The 14775-nt window shown below is 37.3% G+C and overlaps 1 protein-coding gene across 1 annotated transcript in view; it reads right to left on the bottom strand.

Moving 5' to 3' along the window:
* The window catches only part of LOC114332825 (lipase 3-like), a 105081-nt gene extending 93576 nt beyond the window's left edge, over positions 1–11505 (bottom strand). Inside the window, exon 1 of the mRNA XM_028282603.2 lies at positions 11423–11505. Within this exon, the coding sequence (XP_028138404.2) occupies positions 11423–11458 (36 nt within the window). The 5' untranslated portion in view covers positions 11459–11505. The remainder of the gene's footprint in view (positions 1–11422) is intronic.
* Between the last annotated feature and the right edge of the window lie 3270 nt (positions 11506–14775).

Raw genomic sequence — 14775 nt, 5'->3', positions numbered from 1 at the left:
AGGACTTTTTGGCATATATAATACTAGTGACGTCATCCATCTGGGCGTGATGACGTAATCGATGATTTTTTTTAAGTAAGAGTAGGGGTTATGTGATAGCTCATTTGAAAGGTTATTTAATTCTATATTTAGTAAAATAAACATTAACATAATTATTTATACAGGGTGTACAACAAAAATTTGTCTTCTATTTGTCAAATTTAATCAAAGTTAATTTAATAAAAAAAAATTTTTGTACACCCTGTATAAATAATTATGCTAATGTTTATATTAGTGAATATAGAATTAAATAACCTTTCAAATGAGCTATCACACAACCCCTACTCTCATTTAAAAAAATCATCGATTACGTCATCACGCTCAGATGGATGACGTCACTAGTACCTATATATATGCCAAAAAGTCCTAATTTAAAACTAAAAATCGACCTGTCTGAGGAATTTATGCCAACTCAAACGTCCTCACTTATACTACAGTGTCGCGCCCGCTTGATTAGCAATTAAAAAACAAAGGCGTTTCCGATATTGTATTGCAAAAAACTCTTTGGGATTTCATCAATCAATGTTTAAAGAATATCTACCTACCTTGGCAACTTTGAACTTTTTAGATAAATGTCCGATTTAGGGTTTAAATGGCCGATTTCGCAATTTTCAAAATTTTCAATCGCTTATATAACAAAAACTATTATTTTAAGAGAAAAATCACTAAAGACCTTTTCTCTCTGGAATGTTTAAAAAAACCTAAAAAAAATTTGTTCGATGCAAAAAGAATATTTTTAGGAAAAACCCCTAATTTTTCCCCTCGCCTGGCAAGGTCTTATACTCTTCAGAATCGCCTGTCATTGTACACATTTCTTCTAAATGACTTACTCAAACACATGCTTAAATTTAAACCTTACAGGAGAAAGTTTATTTTACCCCCTAAATTTGCACTTTTCGATTCACCTGGTAGATACACGTGCACCGCTGAGGCCTGCCAGGTCAGGGTTTTTAGCCTTGGTGTGCTATGAATTATCACTAGAAAAATTTCTAGCCTTACAGGACGCACAGGTAAGCACCACATTATTTTTATTTATTGAGGTATCCTATAGCCACTCAATAATTTTCATGAGAATCAATAGAGGTTCAACGAAATCGGAGGTGAAAACCTTCGGTGACTGCACTTTCAGAAATATAAAAAATAATTTTAAAACAGGGGTGACTTTCACCCTTAAAATTCAAAAAGCTCAAGTTGGCACATCAATTTTGTTTCTTAATGCATCTTCTAACTACTTATTAATTTTCATGAGAATCATGGAGGGTCAACGAATTCGGAGGTAAAAACCTTCGGTGATTTCACTTTCAGATATATAAAAAATAATTTATATCAGGGGTGGATTTCACCTTATAAGTGTCCTCTAACTAATCATTAATTTTCATAAGAATCAATGGAGGTTCAACAAAATCGGAGGTGAAAACCTTCGGTGACTCGAGTTTCATAAATATCAAAAATAATTTTAAAATAGGGGTGGATTTCACCCCTAAAATGTAAAAAAGCGCAAACTCACACTCTGTCACCTTTGTTTCTTGAGGTGTCCTCTAACCACTCACCAATTTTCATAAACATCGATGGAGGTTCATCGAAATCGGAGGTAAGAGCTCAAATCCAACTTCAGTGACTGACTATATCTACTTTTTATCGTAAAATGGAAAATAAGATGTTAGAAACAAAAATATATAATTTAAAATTTTTTAAACTTTTTTTTTGGCGTTATAACTTTTTATGCTTATTTACAGGAAAATACCGTAAGGGCAATTTTCTAGAGCATTTTTCAACGAATAATTACCAGTTTTGAATTATTTTGTTTAATTTCAATAACTTACAATAGGGAACTTGCACTAAAAATTTTTTTTGCATAAAATTGTTAATTTATGTTTTAAAATGTTATATTCAAAATATTACGTCTTAACAATGAATAGTGTACGTACAACATCTAATCAAAGTTCCCCCAACAGAAGCCAGTTTCTGAAACTCAGCAGCCGATCCCTGAAGCCAAAAAGCCGTCAGCGGGCGAAAGGATCCAAAAAATCAGAGGCCAAACTCCAAAGAACAGAGAGGAATTCCCACCACTCCCAGAAGACGAGAAGAGAACATGGGAAGATAAAGCCAAATCCGCCATGAGTGCCGCTTCACCAAAAGCGCAGGATTCCTATAATCTGCCCCGAGGACCACCCCCCATCCACCCAACTACAAGCACAAGTGGAGATGCGCCTGCCGCACGGCACCCCAGTGTTACAGAGACGAACATGGAGACAAACCAAGAAGAAAACACCGCGTTGCCTGAGCAACAGGTAACCCGCACAAGAAAACCGCCTGTAATAAAATTACAGAGCGTGAGCGAAACAGGGGCTATCCTCAAAATAGCCCAATCACAAAAAGTGATCACTACCAACAGGATCTCCAGCAGCGGACGAGAAACCCTCATCCAGGCGAATAGCCCAGATGACTACAGAAAGATGACGCATATCATCGAAGAATATGCAAAGTCACTGAAAGACAGGAGACTCCAGTGGATAGCCTTCCCATTCGAAGAGGAAGTCAAGCCAAAAATGGTAATAAGAGGGCTACCCACCAACACGACAGAAGAGGAAATCAAAAACGACATAGCAGTGCAGTACCACATCGACTGCCAAGCTGCAAAAAACACGTCGACGAGATCAGGTCCAAGACGACAACTTCCAATGTTCGTCATAACCCTGAACAAGGAGGACGTCGAGGCGGCGAGGCGCATCACCAACTTGTGCCATATGAAGGTCGTGGTAGAAGACCTTCGAAAATCGACAGGACCAACGCAGTGCTTCAACTGCCAGGGATACCACCACGCCCAGAACGCGTGCCACAAGGACCCTAGGTGCGTCAAATGCGGTGAGGACCACCCCACGAAACAATGCAAGAGGGCCAGAGAAGTCAAAGCCACTTGTGCCAATTGTCAAGGCAGCCACCCGGCCAGCTACAGAGGATGCCCCAGATGCCCTACATGGGAAAGACCCCCACCAAGGAGGCCACAACAACAGCCACAAGCAAGAAGACCGCAAGCCACCGGGATATCCTACGCCCAGGCCGCGCAGAACGCACAACAACAACAAACAGCGATCCCTGACGAGGACTACTTAGTCAGAATAGTGACTAGGGTAGTCAAAGAGGTCATATTAAGCACCAGGGAGGCACAGAAGTAATGCTGACAGACAGGGGATACTTGAGGATAGGCTCCTGGAATCCAGGAGGAATATCAACAAACCAGAACATCATGGATGAAATCGCAAGTAGATACGAGATGGACATCGTAGCAATCCAGGAAACCAAGTTAACTAACAACTTTAACTTAAAATTCCCTGGATACGATGTTTACAGGATCGACCACACCAGAAGATCAGGAGGAACGGCCATCTTAGTAAAAAAGGGAATCAGACACACCAGTTTCACGACTCCACCACTGGTCAACATGGAGGCTACAACAGTAGAAGTGAAAATGAGGCAAGGAGCAGTCAGAATCACATCAGCTTACGTAAGACCACAAGACCCTTTAATGGACGATGACCTAGATGCGTTCCTAAACATCGCCGAATCATCCATCATAATAGGAGACCTGAATGCAAGATCCCCCATCTGGAACGACAGAGCTACGAACCGAAACGGACGACTACTAAATAGATACATAGAAAACAATGAAGACATAATAACAATGGGCCCAGAAGAACCTACCCACTACCCAGGAAATGGACTTCCAACCCATATCGACATAGTTGTGGCCAAAAACCTAGGACTGCAGTCAGAATTAATTACGCTGGACGAAGGATCAACTGACCACCACCCCATCCTACTAGAGATCGGAACATGGGAAGAGACAAACCCACCAAAGAGAACAAAAAAGAAAATAAAGTGGACAAACTACAAAAGACTAGTAAGTGAAGGAATAAATATAGTGCCAGTGATAAACAATCCAGAAGAAATAGAAGGAAAAGTCCTAGAGCTCGAAAACATCATACAAGAGGCAATCAGAAGCAGCACAACAGAGGAAGAAGTCGAGATCTACATGGGAAGGTTCAAAGATATTCCACAAGAAACACAAGATTTGATAAGGGAAAAAAATAGAGCAAAACAAACAGCAAGAAGAACAAGAAATCGAGTAGACAAATCCTGTGCAAATATTTTAAACAGAGAGGTCAAAACGGCCCTACAACTCCACCGTAGTAAAAAATGGGACAACTTTGTACAAGAGACGGAAGAACAAGACTCAAACATGAAAAATGTTTGGAAACTCCAGAAAATGTTGAGAAGCGACAGAAAACCCATCCCCCCACTACATGGAAGACACGGTATGGTATACACCATAGAGGATAAAGCAGAGGCGATGAGGGCTACACTCGAAAGAGAATGCGACCTAAACTACCACCAAGACGAAGACGACGACTTCCTGGAAGAAGTTGAAGAACAAGAAGAAGGACCAGAAGACCCAGAGGACTTCATTCCCCCAACATCACCGGAAGAAATCAACGAACACATCAAAAACAGTTCGCCGAGAAAACCGCCTGGCTTAGACGAAATAACAAACAGAGCCCTAAAATATTTGCCCAGAAAAGCTATAGTGTACTTCACAAACATAGTGAACGCGATACTAAGATACAAGATATTCCCAAACAGATGGAAAGAGGCCCATGTCATCATGATCCCGAAACCTGGCAAGAACCACACATTCCCGCAGAACTACAGGCCAATCAGCTTACTTCCAGCGATCAGCAAGATAGTGGAAAGAATCATTCTAAGCAGACTGCAAGCGGAAACGAACAGGCTAAATATCATCCCAGAAGCTCAATTCGGATTCAGAGCAGAGCACTCCAGCGAGCTACAAGTACTCAGACTAACCGAGTACATAGCAGCTGGTTTCAACGACAAGCAGTACACTGGAGCAGCGTTCCTGGACGTAAGTAAAGCGTTCGATAGAGTCTGGCACAAGGGGCTCTTATACAAAATGCGGGGTTACGGGTACAGCGGGGCGATGACGAGACTAATCTCGTCGTACTTGGGCGGCCGGACTTTCAGGATTCGGATAGGACAAGTCCTGTCCGAGCTCGGAAACCCGGAAGCTGGAGTACCCCAGGGAGCGGTCCTGTCACCCCTGCTGTACACGATATACACCGCTGATGTACCTAGAACACCAGGTACCCTCATGAGCCTCTACGCCGACGACACAGCGATAGCGGCCAAACATAGAAATGTAGATATAGCAGTGACCAACCTGCAAACAGCGTTAGAAGAAATAGAAGAATGGAGTATAAAATGGAAGATAGCCATCAACTCAGATAAAACGCAAGTGGTTCTATACAAGAAAGGAAGACAACAGCCAGAGGAACAGCTGACGGTGCAGAACAGACCCATCGAGTGGAAAAACGAAGCTAAATACCTAGGAGTCATCATGGACAAAGGATTAACCTTCCAAAAACACGTAGAAGCCACAGTCCGGAAGGCCAACATAGCAAAAGCAACACTAAGAGGACTCACAGGCAAGAAAAGCAAACTAAGACTGAAAACAAGGTTAAGACTGATCAATAGTATAATCCTACCGGTATTAACATACGCGTCTCTCGCATGGGGACACGTAAGTAACACACACAAGAAGAAGATCCAAGCAGCCCACAACAACAGCTTGAGGGAGGCCGCCAGAGTCCCAAGATATGTAGCTGAAAGATTCCTGTTCAGAGAACTCCAACAGGTGAGAGTCACCGAAATCATGACAGATAAGGCAAGGACCAAATTCGCGGAACTGGAGCACCACCCAAATTACATACTGCGAGAGACGCTAAGGTATGATGAGTTCCACCGATGGAAGCACAGACGTCCGAAGCAACAAATAGTGGGATAAGAGTACAAAAATGATAAGTGATAGTAGTGAGTTCGTAGCTCGAAAACAAGTGCCGAAGACAGCGTTACATACGAAGATCAAGTACCACGACCGCCTCTAAGGTAAGTGAATTGTAGAAAATTACAGAAGGGCATAAGCCCCCAAAAAAATATAAATAAAATAAAAAATGGCGAAAGCCCCCAAAAAAATTATAAAAAACCATAAAACACATACAAACTCGAGCAACGAGTCATCGGGCGGAGCCCACTAGGGCTCAGCACGATGACTCGGGGCCCAAGCAAGCAATTTTTAGTTCCGCGGATAAGTAAGAAAGAAGATAAAGGCATAGAGCGCATCACGCTGGCCTAGTTTTTTGCATTCGATTAGGGTACCACAATGGAATCTTATTACCCAGGATTCCATTGTGAAGAGCATTTGGCTACGATAGTTGTGCCCTCATCGCGCATCAGCGTGCTATGGGGGGGAAAGGGATGGCCTGGGGCATTGGAGCGAGGTGGGGTGATCCCTGTTTACACTCGGGTCAAAACACCTCGCCCCAATGAATTGTTACACCCGAATGTACTCTTTCGAGAAGGTGGACATTCCCACAAATCGGGTTAAATCAAAAAAAAAAAAAAATCAAAGTTCCGCGCCTAAAATTTCCGTTTTAAACAACTTCAAAAGCGAGACCTGTGGTCTGACGTCACAGGCCACTCGTATCGTTTGTCCGTTCGGGGTGGGCCATTGCATTAATGCAGTTTGCCCATAGATAAATAATATAGTTGAAATATCTTGTTTTACTCTGTGGCAAACATTTTATCTCTGTTGACATGTATCAAAAAGTTATTTTTTATGAAATTACTTTGTTCGTTTCTTGTGTTGAAGAACAAAGAAGAAACAAGTAACTTAAAAATAAACAAAAATTTTAGTAATAAAAGTAAGAGTAACTAAAAAGTACTGGTGCTACTATAGTATGCGGTCTACAGTCGGGTTTCTACTATAGCTTGCGGTCTACCGAGGGATGCGGTGTAAGTATAAGCTGAGATGATAAAGATATTAACTTGTAAAATTACAATAATGATTCTTCTTATTTATGCGTATTATTAACTTTGTAAAGAAGGATTTTGTTGCTGCTAATCACCATAATCTTTTCTCAGAAGGCTTTGAACACAATAAGGCCGATGCCACATTATGCGTTTTGACCGGATGAGGTGAACGTCCAACGCAACCGGACCGACCTGTCACACTATGCGTTTAGTCTGGTGCAGTTTGTAAGCGCATACCGATGACTCGAAACGCATCCGTTTCCAACGCAACCGGACCGATCTGTCACACTATGCGTTTTCACCGGATGCGGCGGAAACGCATCCGGTCAAAACGCATAAGGCCGATGCCACATTATGCGTTTTGACCGGATGCGTTTCCGACGCATCCGGTGAAAACGCATAGTGTGACAGGTCGGTCCGGTTGCGTTGGAAGCGGATGCGTTTTGAGTCATCGGTACGCGCTTACTACCTGCACCAGACTAAACGCATAGTGTGACAGGTCGGTCCGGTTGCGTTGGAAATGGATGCGTTTTCACCGCATCCGTTCAAAACGCATAATGTGGCATCGGCCTAATGTGGCATCGGCCTAATGAAAGGCTCCAGTAGGTACTAATAAACATTACAATAAAATATTATCTTTATTATTATGCAAATTACACCGTAATCTTTTCCAGAATATACGAAATCCTTCGATTAGGGGTAGGTAAACCCACGGGGTAAACCGTATAAGTACTATAATATAATGGTACCAAACTATTGTTATAAACGGTTTAAACATGCTTATTAATAACTCTTACTTATTTGCCGTGACATCTCGCATTTCTCCAATAGAATAGCTTTTACTACTTTTTATAAAAGTTGCCACGATGAAGACATCAACGGTAGGTAAGTTAGTCAGATTGACCTTTTGAAAAACCCTCGTCCGTCATATTATGCGTTTTAAACTCTTTACAAGGTAGCACTCAACTTCATCAATTTCAGTTTAAAACTAAGCTGATTGGGGAACTACTTATTACAATATATAAGATGAACATAAATAATACCTAGGAATTTTTCATTAAAGACGATTAAAATGTAATACACCCGTGATACCTACCTTAATCGCGATTTTTCCGCCGGTTCACCGTGGCCGGTGACGTCGAACCAATACAAGGACGTTCAAGAGCCTCCTAAGATATTTGAATTTTATAGCATTTTCAAAACGTCGTAATTAGCGTACGGGTTAAAAATATTTGTTTTTTTCGCATGCAAGCGTTTTAAGATCATGTTACCTTATGTTTTTTAATATCATTTTAATATTTAAAATTTTTTGCAAGTTCCCTATTGAGTCCACGAGTCTTTACCCGTGTGTCATCATTTAAAGCATGCGAAATAAGTCGGAAATTTACTAAACGCAACAGCAAGTTACAGAAAGTGGGTATTACTCCGATCACGGGTTATAGTATACAATTTGACGTTATCAAATAGATAGAATGTCAAATTTAAGTTTTATTATTTTATTCACTTTAGCGGAACATTAAACACAATCATTCCTTAACTGTGTCAATGAGGTTAGCTTTGTACGTTGTTAAAATTAATTGTAAAATAACATAAACTTACCATAAAATTTGAAACTCCAATATAAAATTAGTTGTAAAAACAACTGTTTGTATACCTACTGTAAAAAATTTTAAAATAAAAAAAATCGACGAAATAACAGCAAAAAATTCAACAAACTGACAGTCACAAAAGTTAACAAACCAAAACGTCAGAAATTGTACTTAAAATATGTGAAAACATCCCCAATCGTTCTTTTTTGTACCTATCTCTTTTCAATGTACGGAGTTTAGATCGTTTATAAAAATAAGATGTGTTTTTACTTAGTAACAGGAGGTAGCTGGTTTGTCATTAGTTTCATGCGTGGAAGCTAATGATACTAGATAAAAAATATTTGTTTTATCTCGATAGGTATTAATGACGCACGGGTAAATACTCGTGGACTCAAGTGTATATTAATTTGACAGCGCTCTTAGGTTGACCGGGTTCTTCAATAGGACTTTTCATCGATTGTCATTTGTTTCTAGCTTCTGTCAATTTTATGTCGTATAATCCGTGGATATTAATATTATACACAGATTATACAACATATGATAGAAGCTCGAAACAAATGACTGTGAATGAAAAGCCCTACACTCGTAAGTCATTATGCTTAGTTTCCTGTTAAACATTTTTATTTCATATCATTCAATTTGCCAAAAAATCATGATTTAAAAATAAAAATCGATCTATTTCGGGATTTTTCCTTAAAGTTGTCGGTTTACTAAATAATGGAATTATTCCATTTGGATTTGTCACACTGTATAATTATAAAAAATATTGTCTCGCCTGGAAATTGTCCTGGATTAGGACTAATAGGTACCAAGAAAAAACCTCGCGCCTCCAGACGCATTGTTTCAGATGCATAATGACGCAACTATAGTTAGGGTTGAAAATGAGGCGATTAAATTAAGATAATGAAATTCGAACCAATATCGATGAAAATAAAAGCCATCGTTATCAAAAAACAAATGCCATACCGATGCTCCTGGACGATTACTATTCATTTAATCCCTATTTTAAATATTTAAAAATCGTTCTCTTCTGAAGAATTTTGCATTTTGCGATTGCGTCATTCTTCTTCTGGACCGGCGAATTTGTCCTCAAACAACTTATTTGGCCTTTTTTATATATATGCTTAGGGTTCTAAGTTTTATAGTGGGGAGAAAGGTCAAAAATAAATTAATAATAGCATAGGAATGTTAAAATCATAATAAATTATATGAATAAACAAATAAACTGCTCGTCAAAAGTCAGGGATATAGAAAATTCTGCTGATTTTCATAGTTGATTTTTTCGCGAACAGACGGATTCCGCTATTTTTTTATTTTAGCCTTTTCTTTAGTATTTACACAGTTGTGCAAAGGTTTACTCAAACTTATTTTTTGTATTTATACCAGGTGGAGAAAAAAATATGTTTTTCTTGTGTTTAGTTTGACACACCCTGTAGGGAGAACGAGGTAGAAATGTGAGTATACATCAGAATAATATTGTAGTCTTATGTTTTGTGAACATGCTGTTGTTTGAATGTCCCTAATATCTTTAGAAACAAAAAAAAATAGAAGGTTTGGTACTTTAACATGTGTTTTAACCGAAACAAAAGTTTGAGACACCTTCTAGGGATAAAAAGGCACAAACGTGAGTATACCCCGATATTATGTTGTAGTCTCATATTTTTTGAATATTTTATTTTTTTAATTTCTCTGATATCTTTAATAACAAAGAAACTAGACGGTATTACTCTTTAATATGTTTTCTTTCTTTTCAAAGAAACTCTAGTTTCTTTGTTATTAAAGATATCAGAGAAATTAAAAAAATAAAATATTTACAAAATATGAGACTACAACAAAATATCGAGGTATACTCACGTTTGTGCCTTTTTCTCCCTACAAGGTGTCTCAAACTTTTGTTTCGGTTAAAACACATGTTAAATTACAAAACCGCCTATTTTTTTATTTCTAAAGATATCAGGGAGATTTAAAAAACAAAATGTTCACAAGACATAAGACTACAATACGATTTTGATATATACTCCCATTTGTACCTCGTCCTCCCTACAGGGCGTCTCAAACTTAACATAACAAAAACATGTCTTTTCTTCCACCCGGTGTAAGTACAAAAAAAAAAGTTTGAGTAAACCTTTGCATAACTGTGTAAATACTAAAGAAAAGTCTAAAATAATAAAAAAAAATTAGCGGAATCCGTTAATCTGTTCACGAAAAAATCGACTATAAAATTTCAGCAGAATTTTCTATATCCCTAACTTGACGAGCAGTTTATTAAGATATAAAACTAAGCCTAACGTTTTGTTTTTATTGTATCCCTACGAGCATTCGAGAATCTGGTCAAGTTTGGAGCGCTGTAAAACCTAAATAAATAAATAGGATTAAACACCTTTAGAGTGTAAATTGTTCGCTGAAAAACCCTCTACAAAATTGCTATAATGTTATTTTAATGTAAAATGAACTGAAAAAAAGTTATAATCACCAAAAGGAAACTTGTGAAAAAAATTTCACTTATTTTTGTTTATATCTTTTTTGTTGGTCACTTCATGATAAAAAGTAATGAAAACAAAATTGTAGAAAATTTAATTTGCTACACTTTATGTTTTATTAAATTTTCCCTAGGGTTGGTAGTTTACAAGACATGGCGCGAAACCCCTTTGAACCCGTTTTCCAAGACGGCGGCCGGGTGACGAGGGTGGCGACCTAAAAAACTTGAACTTAAGCTTCTACTGATCCCCCTACATACTAAAAAAATAAAATTGACTCCTCTAACAAATGCAAGGTATGGCCTAAAAAAGGTAACATTTCAATGGACTATATAAGATTAAAATAAAATGTAATTAGAAATGTAATTAGGAACATTTAAGCCATAGGCCTAGAAAGCCTGTTGAGCTTAATAAATAAATTATTTTACACACCAATTTTTCAGTTCTGTTAGATTTGTCCAAAAACATCCCAGGGGGGCAAACACTTATAACAATCAACACAAAATAGAATTGCATGTCTGGTAAAGTCGCTAGTACTTTGGGAAACTAATACCTTGATATGGGAAAAAAATAATTGCATTTGATTTAATCACGTTCCTAAACTTGACTTTATAAATATCTTAGTAATTATGTTCAAATATTTAGCAGTGTCGTCCGATATATTATCCTTTATTTAATCTGCGATGAATAACAAACTCCTACACAGTGCCGGCGCTAGGGTATAAGGTGCCTGCCAGCAAAACTAGCACAGGCGCCCCCCCCCCCGCCAAACACACACATACACACAGATACTCGTACAACCCCAGCCTCGGGGACAATGTGTGTTTTGATGGAACAGCGGGACCCTCATGTCCGAAGATCAAACCGGTCACACTGCTTAACCTGGAGTGGTACCTAGTACTTATCTGACCGCCCATAACCTGGAGTGGACAAAACAACTTCACTTTAACTTTCTTAAGAAATTGGTTAAGAAAATTAGATTGTTTTTTTTTTGTCATTTCTTCTTTTTCGGCTTTTCTTTTTCGATTTGTGCCTCATATATTTTTTTTGAATCCATTTTTATTTAACTAAATAAAAATAATACATAACGTGAAAACCTCAAGACTATGCTTCTGCAGTAACGTGAAACCGGAATTTAATAATAGTACTGGGTACTTAACAAATGTAAGTTTATATTAATTGAATGCAGGGCTAGATTGTTTAACTGTTGAGTACAACTGAAAAATTATTCTGTACTATAATCATATGAAATAATACTAAATCTAAAGAGCTCTAAACTAAATTGTATGTAAAAGGTCTATTTTAAAAAATATTATGTCTTTATGGGATTAACACTTAACTTGATACCTATTATTAGGTAATAGGTACATAATACTTAGGATGCAAGAAAACAGTATTTATCACAATCTTGTTTATTTTACTAGAAATCATTCATTTCCTCTTATAACTGCTGATTCAAAACTAACAACTTACAAGAAATTTGAAGAAAATAAACAAAGCATTATCATTAAAGAGCACAGTTATTTGGTTGAATTATGATACTTTTGGCCAATAAATTATATAACTACATGGTACGAATTCTATGTGGCATTGCATATTTTTGTACATATATTTTACATGTGTGATATGCAAAACTAACAAACACAGATTAAAGTATTATGAGGATGAGGAATTTAAACCACATTTAAAAAATGAATTTTTTTATTTTAATATTTTGCATAACACCAGCAGAAAAAAACTCATTCTAGCGCCCACCAAACAGGGGCGCCCGCCTGCAGTGTATCCCTTGCAGGCCCGTTATCGCCGGCCCTGCTCCTACCCTACAGTCCAAGAGGCAGCGCTGAAAAATCTCTTTGAATTTACTAAAGCTAGATTTTTCAAAGTACCTACTCTGGGCTAATTAGCAAAATACAAGAAAAAGTTATTTACCAGCAATTTTATTGCTGGAATCGAATCTTATGATTGTATATATTAATAATATAGGTATGCAAAGTTCGCAGATAGTGTGCTACTTTTTTATAAACAAAATGGCGCCCGAAAATCGTGTTTTTTTTAATTTTTGCTCTATAACTCCAAAGATTTTAACTTTACACCAAAAATACCCAAATAAAAATTCACCATAATAAAATTCTGCATCGAGACGTGTTTTTCCCGATTTACTTCAACGAAAACTTTTCCCGGAAAATGCGGGTTTTCCCAACAAAATCTTTAATTTTCAACTAAAATTTTAGATAAATAATTGTTTGTCAATAATTAAATAACTTGGCAGTATTAAAGCTGTTTTCGTGTAGATCATAATTCCAAAGTCCGATGGAAATTGAATGAACAGTTTAGCAACAATTGAATTGTTAATTAAAAAATTACCGTCGCTATAATACCCATATTAATTATGATACATAAGAATATCTATTATTTTTATATAAAAAGACACTGTACCTATCTAACGTACTTTACATAATTGAAATTGGACTATTTAAGCGGCCTCAGGAATATTTTAAAATTATAAACAATTTTTTGGGTTATAAACAAATAAAATATCTCGGGAAATACTAAATTAAATTAATCATGAAAACGGTATTAGAAAAAAATCGGCAGGACGCTTCTTTTAAAAGAAAAAACGTTTAATTGTATGAGTAGTTCCTGCGAGACAACCGGTTAAAGTTGACCGGCATTTACGGCAAAGATATAAACAATAGGATCATAATTTTCAAACCATCACCTTTTTATTTTTATCCTCTTTCTTCACACCAATTTTCATATCTTTAAAATGATCATAACATATATTATTATAATAAAAACTATCGATATTACGAGTGAAAATTGCCAAAAATAGCAAAATTTAAATCAAAAATCTGGTTGGAGAAAATGTAATCTCAAAGTTCAAAATCGGTATACGTTAAAAAAATGCATTTTCTCGGCTTTCCATGTAGCAATTTTGTTCATTCTTTTTTTTTGTTCCCAAGTAACTCAAGTAGAACCATCTAACTAACGCAATATTAAATGTCAAACTTTCTTTTGTTTTGTTATAATATGTAATGTATCAGCGCTAGTGTGTTCTAACTAATGAGGTTCTGGCTTAACCTCTACCATTTCCTCGTGTATTTCTCTGGCAGCCATCTTGGAAGCTGCTAAACTGACCATTTTTTCGAGATCGGCGCTTACCTCTTCTTCCATAAGTCGGTCCAAAACGGGTCCCTTGCCGAAACCGAACAAAAATCTGTCTCTTAGAGCAAGGACACACCAGGCGGCGCGCGTCGAATCGACGTCGAGGTAGCGTAAAACACATGGCGCGGTATAACAGCGGCAGCTACGCTACGATTTAAAGTATTTGTATTTCGTTGTTGCCAAATTTAGTCACGTGTTGGCTGCTGTACGATACGATGTCTGAAAGTTATGACGATTTGGCTTTGGTAATAAATGCAAGTTTATTTTATCCTAGGTTAAAGAAAAAAAGAAACGCAGATATTGGATACATCCCATCATAAAGGAACGAAATTATAAGGGATTTTTTACACATTATATTAACGAAATTAATATAATAAAGGCCCAAAGATGTTTTTTAATTTTACAAGAATGTCTAAAAAATCTTTTCAGGAGTTATTAGTGAGTATTAAAGAGCTGTGTTCAAGAAATAAAACCGTTATGAGGGAAAGCATATCACCTAAGAAAAACTATTTATAACGCTAAGAGGCTGTCCATTCTATGGTACGCCACTGAGCAAATACAGGTGTTAAATTGATGCCCCTCTATTGTACCCCATCTATTGGGAAATAGTGATGTTTCAC

Source organism: Diabrotica virgifera, chromosome 9 (assembly GCF_917563875.1).
Source record: "Diabrotica virgifera virgifera chromosome 9, PGI_DIABVI_V3a".
Lineage (NCBI taxonomy): Eukaryota > Metazoa > Arthropoda > Insecta > Coleoptera > Chrysomelidae > Diabrotica > Diabrotica virgifera.
Note: the sequence above shows the minus strand (reverse complement) of the source record. Positions and strands in the feature narration are given on the sequence as shown.